General features: G+C 37.1%; 2 protein-coding genes and 1 long non-coding RNA gene across 6 annotated transcripts in view; 2 read left to right on the top strand and 1 right to left on the bottom strand.

Moving 5' to 3' along the window:
• LOC140333239 (uncharacterized) overlaps positions 1-14,555 on the bottom strand; it is a 67,368-nt gene that overhangs the window by 18,347 nt on the left and 34,466 nt on the right. The gene's annotated exons all lie outside the window — the stretch shown is intronic.
• LOC140332479 (keratin, type I cytoskeletal 19-like) lies at positions 276-3,560 on the top strand. The gene is made up of 6 exons (XM_072413725.1): positions 276-686; positions 2,195-2,277; positions 2,427-2,583; positions 2,841-3,002; positions 3,097-3,222; positions 3,348-3,560. The coding sequence occupies exons 1-6, from the start codon at positions 276-278 to the stop codon at positions 3,558-3,560; spliced, it is 1,152 nt and encodes a 383-aa protein (XP_072269826.1).
• Positions 10,397-14,555, top strand: part of LOC140333236 (keratin, type I cytoskeletal 19-like) — an 8,019-nt gene continuing 3,860 nt past the window's right edge. The window contains exons 1-3 of the mRNA XM_072414774.1: positions 10,397-11,071; positions 13,361-13,443; positions 13,701-13,857. Coding sequence (XP_072270875.1) covers positions 10,457-11,071; positions 13,361-13,443; positions 13,701-13,857 — 855 coding nt within the window. The 5' untranslated portion in view covers positions 10,397-10,456. The remainder of the gene's footprint in view (positions 11,072-13,360; positions 13,444-13,700; positions 13,858-14,555) is intronic.

Below are 14,555 nucleotides of genomic sequence, written 5' to 3' on the forward strand. Positions count from 1 at the left end.
AGCAAAGATAATGTATCATACTAATTAGGTAATCATAAATCCCACTTTGTTAACAAATGTTGGCACACAAACCAAGGTTGATGTTTTTTTTGAAGACCCAATCCTTAAAAAGAAATTACGCCCACATCTTTTGATATAAAGTCAGGATTTGGAAGTCTGGATATCTAACTCTCAACTTACAATATCCTAAATAGCACATAAGAAAAGGCAGGCATTAAAACTCCATAATGTACAGCATCAAGGGATTAGGTGGGTTTGGTAGTGGCTCAAACAAAATGAACATGGTTAGCCACAGGGCACCTAGCATCCATGAAGGTAGCAGCAGCAAGAACATCTCCTTTTCATCCTCAAGGATGGGATCTTCTGAGGTCAGCAGTCTTGGTAGCAGTTTAGGTAGTGGATTAGGTCAGCTAGGTGGTGGTTTTGGTGGCAGCTACACAACTGGCTTCAGTTATGGATTTGGAGGTGGATTTGGAGATGGGGATGGTCTCCTGGGTGGAAGGGAGAAAGAGACCATGCAGAATCTAAATGATCGTCTGGCTGCCTACCTGGACAAGGTGCGTACTCTGGAAAGGGCCAATGCTAATCTAGAAATCAATATCAGAGAATGGTATGAGAAGCAAGCTCCCAGCCCATCATATGACTACAGCCAGCACTACAAAGTCATTGAAGATCTTCGTAATCAGGTAAGAAGAGATTCATGAACAGATATGTAAAAAGTTTGGTACAGATTAGGTAAAATGTGCATGTTAACCAGAGCAACCATTTTAAATGTAGCAACCACAAAGCATTTCTGAATAACTTGTATGTTTTTCAACGCTTCCTCTCTATCAATTCTTTTGGAATGTCCAACTTAGAAAACCAGCATGTAATTTCCATCAATATTGCTAATATGTCATATCATGGAATCTAAAAACTTTTTCATTTTAGATTGCTTAGCTGGTATTTGACTCTGCTTCCTTTGGCTTCTTTGTGAAGTGAATAGTACAGCCACAAAACATTCAAAACAAATAAACAGAGTATAACAACATACAGTATATGGCTATAGCAAACAATCTTTTAAACAGGGCTGTCTAACTCCAGGGCCAGAAGCCATGCATATATTTAATATTTCTGTAACAGACAGTGGTCAGTAAAATACAGTTTATATAAAAAACTCTTTTTTATATTCTTCTTGTGGATTGGATCTGGATAAAACATTATCATTATATCCCAAGTATGGCATTATATTCAAAGATTTTGCACTGTTTAATAAAGTTCTAAAGTCCATTTAGCACTATACACTGTATATACTAAAATATAAACCTGAAAATAAACCCAGGTACCTATGTTTTCCTTAAAAAAAGAAAAATTGCATTGACTCGAGTATCAACCAAGGCAAAAGATTTTGCTGTCACTGCTATCATTCAAACAGTAATCAACACTAATTTCAATAACATTATGTGAATAAATACGTCCTTGGTGTGTTAATTTTCACAAATGTATTGAAATCTTTCCCCCCTTCTTATACTTTTGAGTTGGCTGGATCACTTACTAACATTTGTGCATTATTGTTGGCCACCACTAGATGGCTCTGTGTCTTCATGTAGAGTGTGTAACAGACCCTAATAATTACTCCAAAGGCAAGAAATTTTTATACACTCTACAGTAATACACAGCACCATCTAGTGGTGTGATGTGAGTATATATCAATTTCTTGATTTTTTTAAGGGCAAAAAAACATTGTTTATATTTGAGAATATAGGTTTTTTTTAAGTAGATAGGGTAAGCCTTTGTGTTTGTAAACTTACTGATGGACAGCCACAGACAAGAAGCAGATTGCAACGTTTTTTGATTAAAAAGCTGTAACTGCCTGTCTGTATGAACTACTATCAAGTGCTTTAACCGAGTCACCTTAGGGTTTATATATAAGGAACTTTAGGCTAGGTGTAAATTTTCAGTCATTGGAATATTCCTGTAGGAATGAAAAGTGTCTTTGTTAATTTTTGAAACCAATCAGTTGATTAAACTCCTCCCAACACACACAACCACAGTTTTTGTAAAAGTGTATAACAAAAATGTCAAAATAACTCTTTTTTTCAATACTTTATGAGCAGTCCCTTGACCACTACTAAGGGCAGGGGTGGTGATCTTAGTATTGATTTGTTCTTCAACCTATTTGTATTTTTAATTTTTGTATCTTTACAATTCTTAGATCCGTATTGCTGCTGTGGAGAATGCCAGCGTGATTCTGCAGATTGAGAATGCAAAACTAGCTGGGGATGACTTCAGAGCCAAGTAAGAATTTAAACCTTGCTTTGAATTTCCAAAAAGTCCTAACATTATATGACATACTACGATGCAGTGTACAAACACAAAAACAATAGGAGAAAACACAACAATAAATCAAAGTTTGGGTCACTTTTTAATGGTTTCGTTATATTTAGGTTTGAAACTGAACAAGCCCTAAGGATGAACGTTGAGGTTGACGTCAATGAGCTCCGTAAATTCTTGGATGACTTGACGCTAAACAGGTCTGACCTAGAACTTCACGTTGAGAGTTTGGAGGAAGAGTTGGCCTACTTAAAAAAAAACCATGAGGAGGTAGGTTTGATAAACATTTGTATCCAGGTATTTAATTTCAATGAGACATCCCATTGGCCTTCCATTCAAGTAATTTTAACCAATTTGTTACAAGTCATCCAAATCTTTATCAAAAACTGAAAATGGTCAAAATACATGTAAAAATCCCTGTTTTATTTGTACTATTGTTCTCCTAATTAAGAAAAAGTTTACATTGTTATTGATTATGAGTAAAACTATAGAGCCATACCTAAAAAATACAAAATGCATATGTACAGGAAATGAATGCCCTGCGTGGACAAGCTCATGGCACTCTCAGTGTGGAAATGGATGCTGCTCCGGCTGTTGACTTGACGAAGATATTGGCTGAAGTTAGAGAACAATATGAAACTCTGGCCGAAAAGAATCGTAAGGAAGTTGAAGATTGGTATTTTAAGAAGGTAGGTGAGCATAGCAATGGGGTTTGGTCTATAGCATGATTAGTCAGAAGAAGTACAAACCCAGAAACATATTTTATTTTTTTTGTCCTGACAGACAGAAGAACTGAACAGAGAAGTTGCAAGCCACAATGAACAGATCCAGTCCAGCATAACTGAAATCACTGACCTCAAACGTACACTTCAAAGTTTGGAGATTGAACTCCAAGCCCAGATGAGCTTGGTAAGGCCAATAATTGAAAGGTTTCTCATACCTATCTAGAAATTTCTGCATATTCATTGCTTTAGACAAAACATTTAAATGTTAATATACAAAATAACCTAACATATATATTTTTGCCACTACAGAAATTAGCACTGGAAAATACCTTGGCAGAAACAGAAGGTGAATACTGCACAAAGCTCTCTCAGATACAAGTTTTAATTATCGGTGATGAAACTCAGCTTTCTGAATTGCGGTCAGATATGGAACGTCAAAGCTATGAACACAAAATCCTAATAGATGCCAAGACCCGTCTTGAACAGGAAATTGCCACCTATAGGCGCCTACTTGATGGATAAGATGCTAAGTAAGTTGACATACAAAAATACTTCAATTATTGTGGAGCAGCAATGACGTAAAGCTAAGCACCGGCCTTACCCTTAGTCTTGCACTGTTCTTTCAACTCCTCCTATGTGCTTCCTCATGCACATATTTTAAAGGCAAAAGTCTGGGGAACACAGATTTATAAATTCCATGCTCTAATTATTATCAATAATATTACACAGTATTTATATAGCGGCGTCATATTACGCAGCGCTGTATATAGTCCATAGTCATGTAACTAGCTGTTCCTCAAAGGGGCTTCCAATCCCATTTGTCATTTGTCTTTAATGCAGTCTAAGGTAAATTTTTGGGGGTAGCCAAATAACCTAACTGCATGTTTTTGGGATGTGGGAGGAAACCGGAGTCCCAGGAGAAAACACTCGAAGACACGGGGAGAACCCGCAAACTCCATTCAGATCGTGCCCTTTATTTTCTCAAGTCCTGGCCCCAAATAGTCCCAAAATGTTTCCCCACAGCACAGTGAGGATATAGACCAATGGCCAGTGGTCAAGTGCAAACTGGTGGATCCAGCACCACAGTCTTTACAGAGGCCAACCAGGTGCCTAATCACACTGCTGTAGTCTTCTACATTCTGGAGGCCCCTGCTAATTGGTGGTCATTATGCAGTATCTATGTCATGCAAGCAATGATCATGTAAAGTAAAAGACTCAAGACCCAGAATGATATGTGACTTTAGATTTAGGCAGTGGTGGACATAGCCAACATTGGCCTGACTTTGGGTTTCCCCCCTACTAACATGGGGCCCCTGATAGGTGAAAAGGGTCTGGGACCCTTGTGCAGAAGCATTTTTTCTACCTACCTATGTCTGCTTATCAATGTGGGTGAGAATTTTAGACATTTATTTATTATTTTAAACTAAAATTACGATTATGTGGTAGAAAGTGTGTATGTTGGTGGTTATTCCTGGAGTTCAGCTTTAAAAAAACAATGCATGTTAGGAAATTATTCTTAGCTTTTTTTCACCATAAACATTATTTCTTATTACAGGAAAATACCTTGTTTGAATAGCTGCCCTAATTTGGAATAAGTTAGAATGCATTCAATTTGCCCTAAGCAGTCTGCTATTGTATCACTTCATTGTCCTCTTTTCTGACTTGTACAAGTATTCTGCCAGTCCTAAATGATGCCAAATGTGTATTAATTTACTCTTCTCTATTTTTTTCCCCAACAGAAATTCCTACAAATAAAGTAAGTATAATTCCCACTAGGTTTTATTTAACTTATTCCCTTCCAAATAGAAACTGTGACAAAAATGATGTATTCCCCAGTATTATGGTTTACTTATGATGTCCTGTATGATACAAATAAGCTTCTTTATTAAAACAGCAATTTTTGTCCAATCATATTTAGGTTTTTATTACTTTTACTTTATGTTATTGGTTGTTTTGAAACCTTTTTACTTAGTTTTAAAAATTAGCTGTCCCAGCATTCTTCCAGTCTTTGGAAGAGCCTACAATCAGCTGGCACTGTAGGCCTTTAAGATTTACCAGTCAAAAAAGGATAAGACATGATCTGAGTACCCCAATCAAGTTTTGCTAAAAGCAAAAACTCAGCAGCTTGTCATTCACTGTACCTTCCAAATTTTAAAAAGCAAGTCAGAAAGTGAATATAACATAAGTCGTCTTGACCTGCAGATTTTTGAGCTTTGAGGTCAAAATGGTGTCATGTCTGCTCATAATCCATCATAATTCCCCAATCCAGGAAGGTTTAGAGCTGATTTTCTGTTGCTAAAGATATTAGGTTTTAAAAAAAAGTGGAAGGTACAGTGCATTGACAATTTGAGGCAACACCTCAAATTGTCAGTGCACTGTACCTTCCAGTTTTTTTTAAGACCTAATATCTAGACTAAAATTATATATTTTTTTCAACCTAATTAGTCCTTGTCTTCTTTTTTTTATTCATAGCTCACACGTTATGTTGACACTATTTTCAATGAGGAATGAATGAATGTTGTCAATGAGGAATCTTGCGCCTGCAAGGTTGTTTCTACAAAGATGAAGGTCCATTACAAAAATATTAGTTAAATATAAAAAATGCCAATTTTTATTCTTCAGTAGGGTTGCTCAAAAGTGTAACATACTTTTTAAATCCGCAAACCTGTAAAAGGTATTTTTTATGTTCTTTTGATTTTTATGTTTTTGTGCAAACAGATACATTTTTTTCTTCTTTTATATGTCATTGAAAGGGGGGGGGGGGTGAAGAGTACAAAAAAACTCCATAAAAATGCATTGTAATAGAGCACCCATTTACCAGAAACAAAGGTGAAACATCTTTACTTTATTTTGTATTATTACTATTCTAATAAGTGATCTTAATTTTACTAAATCTAAGCTATTTTGTGGCTCCCAGGGCATGCTTCATAGACCATTTACCACTGATATATCTAATAAAGTTATTAGTATTTTCATGCATTTCTGTTTTGTTCTCAAGTTTTTGTTACTGTTTTGAGTTAGTTATGCTGGGCCACTTCCTCTTAAATTATTTATGTGCATTATTGTTGGCCACCAGTAGATGGCACTATGCCTATGTAAAATGTGTATTAAACTAATGACACAGCACCACCCACTGGTGTGACCAGAGTATAAACTAAGATTTTTTTTCTAATGGTATTTTGGGGAAAAAAATTTGGTTTATACACTAGTACTCCTACTACATATAACATGAATTTGTAGAAAAATAGGCAGTTGTCTTATTGATATATGACTATGGTAGAGACAATTATTAATATGTCAATAGACTTTGTAATACACTGTGTAATATGTTGGCACTATGCAAAAAAATACATTCTCTCAAACCATTTATTACTTCATTTAAACTGCTTGTTAGATAAATATTAAAAAATGTGTCTCACAAGGGTTGGAGTTGAGAAGCTCCACTATTGAGAGAGTCATTTCCGAATATTCTCAGACAAGCTTCAGCCTTGGGGATTTTTATTGTCTACTAAAGGGAGTATTTTTTTTTTATTTAAAAATAAATAACATGTGCAAGTAATATTACAAATAATCTTTGATGAAATCAATGGTCTGATGACAAAGTAATAATCTTGGGGCAAAAGAGACCATTATGGATAGGGGTAAACTAAAGGGTTACTGTAGAACACAAAGACTATTACTTTCAAAATGTGATCATTCAGAAATATCAGTAAAGAAAAATGAGACTAAAACCTGGATGTGGTGCCTCATGTTGTCTTCTACCAAATTTCATTCCCGAACTTATCCTGCACATCTTATTCAACACTGCCATCACCAAATTAATCTGGAAAGGGCAGAAGCACACAACATTTATTTTACCTGTATTTTATCTTTAGGAAAAGCACCTCCTATCATTGCGTGTTTGTGGCCTTCAATTCTAGTCTTTGCCTCAACTTGTTTTGTATCCTAATTGCCTCTCAAAGCACTATTTGCTAACTTGAATATAACAAGTACAAGTTACAAAATTATATTCATTTCACAGACAATTTCCTGGTAATCAGGTGTTGATATTTATTGAAATCTATCACAGTAATTAGCAGAAGATTCAATTGTCTGGTTCTACCTGTTAGGACATTTCCCAACAGTCGTAAAAACAGCTGGGAGGTACTCCTGTCTGTAGACTTATCTATATCTATGCCAAGGCATTTATTACATGACAACGATAATAATAGAGCATAATCATTCGAGGCATTACAAAAAAAAATCAAATTACTTCTGCAGGGTTTGGATAGAAATCTCCATTTTGTTAAAACAATTATCATTATTATTTATATTAAAAACAATCTAGAAAATGAACTTCCACAGGCAATTCATGTAGTTTTCAGTGGAGAAAAGTCTAGACCAGCGTTTTTTTTTACCTTTTTACCATGGGGGACCACTTGAAATAACATTCAGGTCCTAAGTGAACCCCTTCTATACCCAGATTCTACCAGATAGTCAAAAAGATCACTGATGTGAGAGGCATAAACTGCCTATTGCTCAAGGAACTCCTAGCAACCTAGGTTCCATGGAAAAACACTGGTCTAAATGGTCCTGTGTTGCATTAGCCCCCTCACCCACTGACTATTGCATTTTTTGGGTGTTGATCTTGCAGGTTGCATGTGTGGTCGGCAAACTCCGGCCTTTAGGCCAGATACGGCCTAGCCGGTAGTTTCTTCCGGCATAACTCCCCCTGGCTGATCCGGCCTAGACTCAGCTGGCAACCCGTGGCGGAGCTGGAACAAACTACCGGAACAAACATGCGCCTCTGTGTTATTGCTCCATTCCCTAATTACCGCTGCCAGGGTAAATATATGCATTGCAGAGGAGAGGGATTTCCCTTCAGGGGGGCAATCCTGGTGGTGGGGCGGAGCAATTAGTTTGTCTAGTGTGCTTCTGCCTACCCCTGAAATGGCCTAGTGGCCACAAAAGTTTGCTGACCTCTGGTCTAAACCATCTTGGAGACCCTATGTAGCAGGTTCAGATGCTATGGGTCCATTGAGTAAATCTTGATACTGGCAGAGATTGACAGTCTTATAAATGGCCCTCACTATAGACTTGCACCCTTCCTCCCCTGCTGTCTTCCTTGCAATTCATCTTTAAAGCATACCTAAACTCAGAATTATTACTTTATATAAAAGGATAGACAACCCTTTTATTTAAAGTAAACATTTTGTTTGTGTTTTTTTTTTTTTAAGTGCAACAAGCCTAGGGGATCAAGAATTAAAAGGAACTCAGACCCTCCCAGGATACCTTAGTCATACATCCCAAGAGGCTCTTGGCTGCTCCTTCTGTGCATGTCCGAGCATCTCGGGCATGTGCAGAAGGAGTTCTTTCATCAGTAGAAAAAAAAATGGTGACCTTACGCATGCAAAGTGAAATTTTTTCCCAATTGAAAATTTTTCCAAATCTTCGTCACCCGATCTTGGGCCTGCACAGATTGAGATTGGGTGACACAGGAAGAAGAACCCGGAAGAAGAGAGAAAAAAGAATGTCGGTGCCCAGTGCAGAGGGCCAAAGACAGATACCGGGACTACGTGGGACCCAATGGAAGAAATCTCCTGACGAATAGACTGATATGCGGGATTGAAGGTAAATGTGATTTTTTGGTTTTTGATTTACTTCCACTTTTTTTCAGGGACCTTCCAGTTCCCACTCTGCAGATTCAAGGATCTCTACACTTTATGCAGAGCCATTTTTATCTCTCACAGCAATATTACAATGAAGGTGGCCATATATTTTTTTTTCTAAATGGGACATTCAATTTTAATTACACTCTGTGTTGAAATAATTCACATCCATGTGGAAATTTTGCACAGATTTACCCACAGTTGTTCTAGCATGTTTTCTATTGAGAGATTTTTATAAGGTTCTCAGACAAGTTTGTACTGACTCACAGTTATTGTAGGAACCAGAAGTCATTGCTGCAATATATTGCTAATGTGCCACGGTAAGCAGCATTACTTCGAGGAGATACTTGTCCAACCCTATCTGAAATCAGAAGACGCCAATAAAATAAACTGCATTTCCTCATCTCACTAGCTGTTGTAACCCCTATATATGAATAGATTAAATTTTTTATTGGCAACTTTAATAAGTTCTCAAGACATTTTCCAATTGATTGTGCAATAACACACCTGTGTTCATTGTAGCCTTATGTAACTAAGTTTCAGAAACCAAACTGACTGTTTCTCATAGCAACTAACATATTGACAGCAGTTATTTTGAACATTTCTACTACCAAAATAAGTGCAGACTTTAAGGCTGTTATCCTAATTTTGGTTTTACTATATACTATGGAACAGACATGGAAAAGGCGGGCAGGACTACAGTTTAGACCAGTGTTTCTCAACCTAGGGTTGCTCCAGAGATTTTATGTTACTTGAACATTGAGGCATTTTTGACTTCAGGTTAACTGATACCAATGATCTTTTTGGCTATCTGTAAAGGTGACATTCTTCCCAATTGCCAGCAACGTAAGAGGCATTCATCCCACGACCACCACCCTTATGTACTATGAGTTCTGAATATAGTAATTATAGTAGGGGTTCCCTGAAGACCTGAAAGTCATTTCAAGGGGTTCCACTATGTTAAAAGTTCTGAGAAACACTGGTTTAAACTTTTAAGACTTCACTGGCTGCATTGTTGTGATATACATAGAGCATTCCCAAATCTCTGGGTGAAATACAACAATCAAAATATGGAGCAGTAATTATATACAAATGTCTGGTTGTAAATTATATTTAAAGCAGACCTGAATTTTGTATCTGAAAATGTATTTGTATGTTCCTCTCTGAAGCAGGATTAGCTAGACCCTTACCTTGTCTATGTGTGGTCCCATTCCTAAAATATTGCCTAAATTTTATAAATTTTTTACTTTTCATTATGAATTATATCATATTTTTTACCGCACTATAATTTTTTAATAAAAAAGTTTATTGCGTTTTTGTTTATTAACGCTATATTTTGGTCCAATTTTTATTTGCAGCGATGAGGATGAGCTTTGGCTTTGTAATACTTTAATGCAAATCTACTTTTAAAATTCAAATATTTTACATGACATACATTTGTGGTGCCAATTATTGATTTAATTGTTTTAGGCTCAATTCCAGGAAAAACAGGTGAACATGAATTTCTTCTTTTGCCTAAACATCTGGAATATAAACAAGATAACACCCAGATGCTATGCATGTAATGATTGTCCGTCATCTCTAGAGAAAAAAAAATGAGGTGCTAAAAGAAAATTGGCAGTGATATGTAAACTCCAATTAAATGGTGACACCCAATGCCTTTGGTATAAAAGGAATCAATAACAGAATGCATGCATCTGTGGCCCTGTCTCAGATCCAGCTCTCCAGTTTCCTCTGTAGCATCTTCTTGTAAATCTTTTCTTTGCCACCATGAGTCAGAAGCAAGGAACTAAGAGTGTAGGGGGTTCAGGTTCTAGTTCTGTCCGCTCCTCCAGTGTTAGAGTTTCTTCTGGAAGACATGGTGCTGGTGGACATTATGGCACAGGAGGAAGTTTAGCAGGTGGCCATGGCTTTAGCAGTGGGTCAGGCCATTATGGTGTTGGCTGTGGGTATGAAGGTGGATCTGGTGGTGCTGGCTATGGGGTTGGCTCTGTTGTTGGATCAGGTTTTGGAGCTGGCTCTGGTTTAGGATATGGAGGTGGATCTGCGTTTGGAGCTGGCTCTGGTTTAGGATATGGAGGTGGATCTGGGTTTGGAGCTGGCTCTGGTTTAGGATATGGAGGTGGATCTTGGCTTGGTTACGGAGGGGGTACTGGAAGCGGTTTTGATTATGGAGAGGATAATGGATTGCTCAATTTCAATGAAAAGCACACCATGCAGAATCTGAATGACCGTCTGGCCTCATATCTTGACAAAGTTCGAGACTTGGAAGAGGCTAATGCTGAACTAGAAAGAAAGATCCGCCAGTGGTATGAATCTCAGAAACCAAAACCAATCCACGACTACAGTCATTACTTCAAAACCATTGAGGATCTACAGAAACAGGTATCATATTGCAGATGTATTTAAGTACATGAATCTTTGATTAATGCATTTTTTGCATAATTTATTTGTGTTCAAACTTGTTGCATTAAATGTTTACTATTCATAAACAAGGTGGCTAAAAATTGGCACGATAACTTGAACAAAATATATCTAAATATTGGCTGCTGTAAAATCGACCCAAACAGTTGGGTCCTTCTAGAACTACATAAATTAACTGCATATTTTGCTAGGGGAGAAAGGAATAAGTGCAAATGCCTTATTTCCAAATCCAGCGGCAGCAGTGTTGATGCTTGAAAGATGTGGGTAGGCCCCGGGCCTTCCTCATCTACTATGTAAGAGGAAATGACTTCAGAGAGTGAGAGGGTTGTATAGAGTTTCAGTAAAAGCACTTTACTAGTTAGCCTAGGGCCACTTGGGAAACTAAGGCTGACCATTCATTGGGGCAGTCTATTTGAATGCTACTTTCTGGCTCAGTCAAGTCAAAACATTTCCTGTGATAATACTGGTATCTAATGGGTTTTTGAGAACTTTCCATCAATTTGTTATCCATTTAATTGTGGAGCATGCACACATATGCCTAAGTCAATTTGTTAATGGCTAGCATAACTTCTTCTAATAAGTGTTTCGAATGGGATGAGGTTTTATTATGAATAGAAACGGTGCGTAAATGACAGCCTCATACCTTTGTACTACATTCAGCAGTACAGAGCTAGTAAGTGGTGATGTTTCAACCAATTATTGAACGCATTTTTGGTGAATTCTATTTGATATCAAATGGTACAAAGTGGTAAAATGACTAAAGTTTCCTTATCAATTTTTAATATGTGAGCCGGAAAATGATGTGAAAAAAATTAAATTAAGCTTCATGCATCTTGTCATATGTAAAATCTGTGACTTAATTAAAACAAACGAGAGAGGGCACCATCCTCCTTCTTATTTTATAGTTTCATGTATGCGGCTTTTCATTCCTCAGGCAGACAATGAATGCATTGTACAGAAGAGTTGGGCGGGCCTAAAATAATTTCTCTCTTGCAATAATAATAATCATAATAACTGTTAAAGGAGTTCCCCATCTTCCATGGGTATGCAGTGATGTAACAGAGCTGCTAGTCAGTGGTGCCGAGACTTGCAGAGCTTAGAGCTTTATCTCACCTGGTGTGCTGCAGCTCAGCCATAGGGAACTATTTGTTGGTTCACTGATGGAATAAAGGTGATTCACTTTACTCTAGCAGTCTCATGTTATATTTTTCCAGTCTATGACTGTTATCAGAGACACGTCTCCAGTGTCCAGCCATTCCTACAGCATGTCAGCACTCTGACCATCTCCTGTACAATGTATTTCTGGGGTGTATTTACTGTTCCTGACCGTCTCCCTTATCATGTCTGGAGATTTGGAGACTCTGACCATCTCCTATACCATATCTACAGTCCATGACCATCTCCTGTAATATATCTGCAGTCTCTGACCATTTCTTATATCATGTCTGGAGATTTTGATCATCTTCTATTTCATGTCTGGAGACTCTGACCATCTCCTATACCATATCCACAGTCCCTGACCATCTCCTTTGGTATGCCTGCAGTCTCTGACCCTCTCACACATAATGTCTGGTAACCATCTTCTGTTTCATTTCTGGAGATTTTGGCCAATTCCTATATCACATCTGGAGATTCTGATCATCTCTTGTACAATGTCTATGGTTGTTGGCAACCTCCCTTTACTATATCTACAATCTATGACCACCTGTTATAGAATGTCTGCAGTCTATGACCATCTTCTATACCATATACCCAGTCTTTGACCAACTCTTGTAGAATGCATGTGGTCTATGATGATCTCCTATACCATATCTGCAATCTCTGACCATTTCCTATGGCAGGTTTGCCACATTTGAGCATCTCCTGTAGTGTGTCTGCAGTCAGTGATATTACTACATTAATACTTCTATTTTTGCAGCCTTTTGGTAACCTCTGGGGCTCTGATTCACATCAATTGGAGTCAAATATGACTTGAATCAGAACTCAGAATTTGAGCAATCTGAGACCTAACCCAACATTTGACAAATATCATTGATTGATCACTGAAGTATTGACATATATGAATCACAGGTACCGCTACTGAATAAACTTTATTCTTTACTATTGCATTCTAATAAAATTCACAACCTTTTGTAACTTTGTAACCATTTTTCAAAAATGATAGCACATAGAAAAGATAGAAAAAAAGCTATAGAGAAATGGGTATTAAAACCTATATAAAATTATTATTATTATTTTGATTTTTTTTAGATCCAAGATGCCGCTGTTAACAATGGCCGCATCACTCTGCAGATTGACAATGCTCGCCTTGCAGCTGATGACTTTAAACTCAAGTAAGTAGAAATTTCTTTTAATTGTAAAAATACATATTTTTGATAGCCTGCTGTTAAAGTATTGTATAGGATTGAGCATTTAGACCATTTTCCCCCTTGTGTGCCTTATAATATAGAGTTAAAAGGAAAATAAAGGTTTTCCAAAAGAACATTTTGTTACCTTACATAAAACTCACACAGCCCAGTTCTGTTATATAGCGAGTCACTGAAATGGAAGTTTTATAGTAGGCGCTAAAGAATGTTCATTTTAAAAATAGGTTTGAGAATGAACGGTTCCTGCGCCAGGCGGTGGAGGCTGATATCAACGGCCTGAGAAAGGTCCTGGATAACCTGACACTGACCAGAAGTGATCTGGAGGCACAGCTTGAGAATTTGAAGGATGAAATAGCCATGCTGAAGAAGAACCATGAAGAGGTAAAATAAGCTGAATAAATGAAATTTGACCATTAAAGGTTAGATGTTGGTCAGATCTATGGATAGTACTTTCTAAACTTTAGTCAGCAGTATATTGATATCACATTCTTACTCAAATCCAAATGTGAAGTGCGTATAAAGGCAAAACTTATTTTAGTATTTTTATTTTATTGCCTTTTTAACATTCCTGAATTTTCCCCCAACTTTCTGTCTTAGAGTTGTAGCAGCCATTAATGGAAATCTCTCAAATGAAAAGTATTTCCATTAGACTGTGGTCTATGAATTGTCCCCATAGGAAGATTTCTTCTCGTGTCTTGTTCTGGGTATTTCCCTGACAATAATCAGTAGTACAAGTGGAGAAGTGAATGTTTAAAATAGAATCACAGACAGCAATAAAGAATTGATGGTCTAACCTTTTTATACTTTATCAAAAAGTAAAAAGAGTTTCCCTGAACCATGGAGAGAAGCCACCTAATATGGTCAAATTACAATGTCCCCGAATATATAACTTCAAGGACTGATGTCTAGCCAGTGCCATGCATTGATTTTCAAACATAATCATTTCATTTAATAATTGTGCCACATTTATATGGTAATAGCAGATCTATAGTTGTATTTTATCCACTGGATATTTGGTATAAACATAGATAAATAAACCAGTGATGGGGATCACAGTGTTCCTCAGGGGGTTGGCTGGG

Source organism: Pyxicephalus adspersus, chromosome 6 (genome assembly GCF_032062135.1).
Source record: "Pyxicephalus adspersus chromosome 6, UCB_Pads_2.0, whole genome shotgun sequence".
NCBI classification, from domain to species: domain Eukaryota; kingdom Metazoa; phylum Chordata; class Amphibia; order Anura; family Pyxicephalidae; genus Pyxicephalus; species Pyxicephalus adspersus.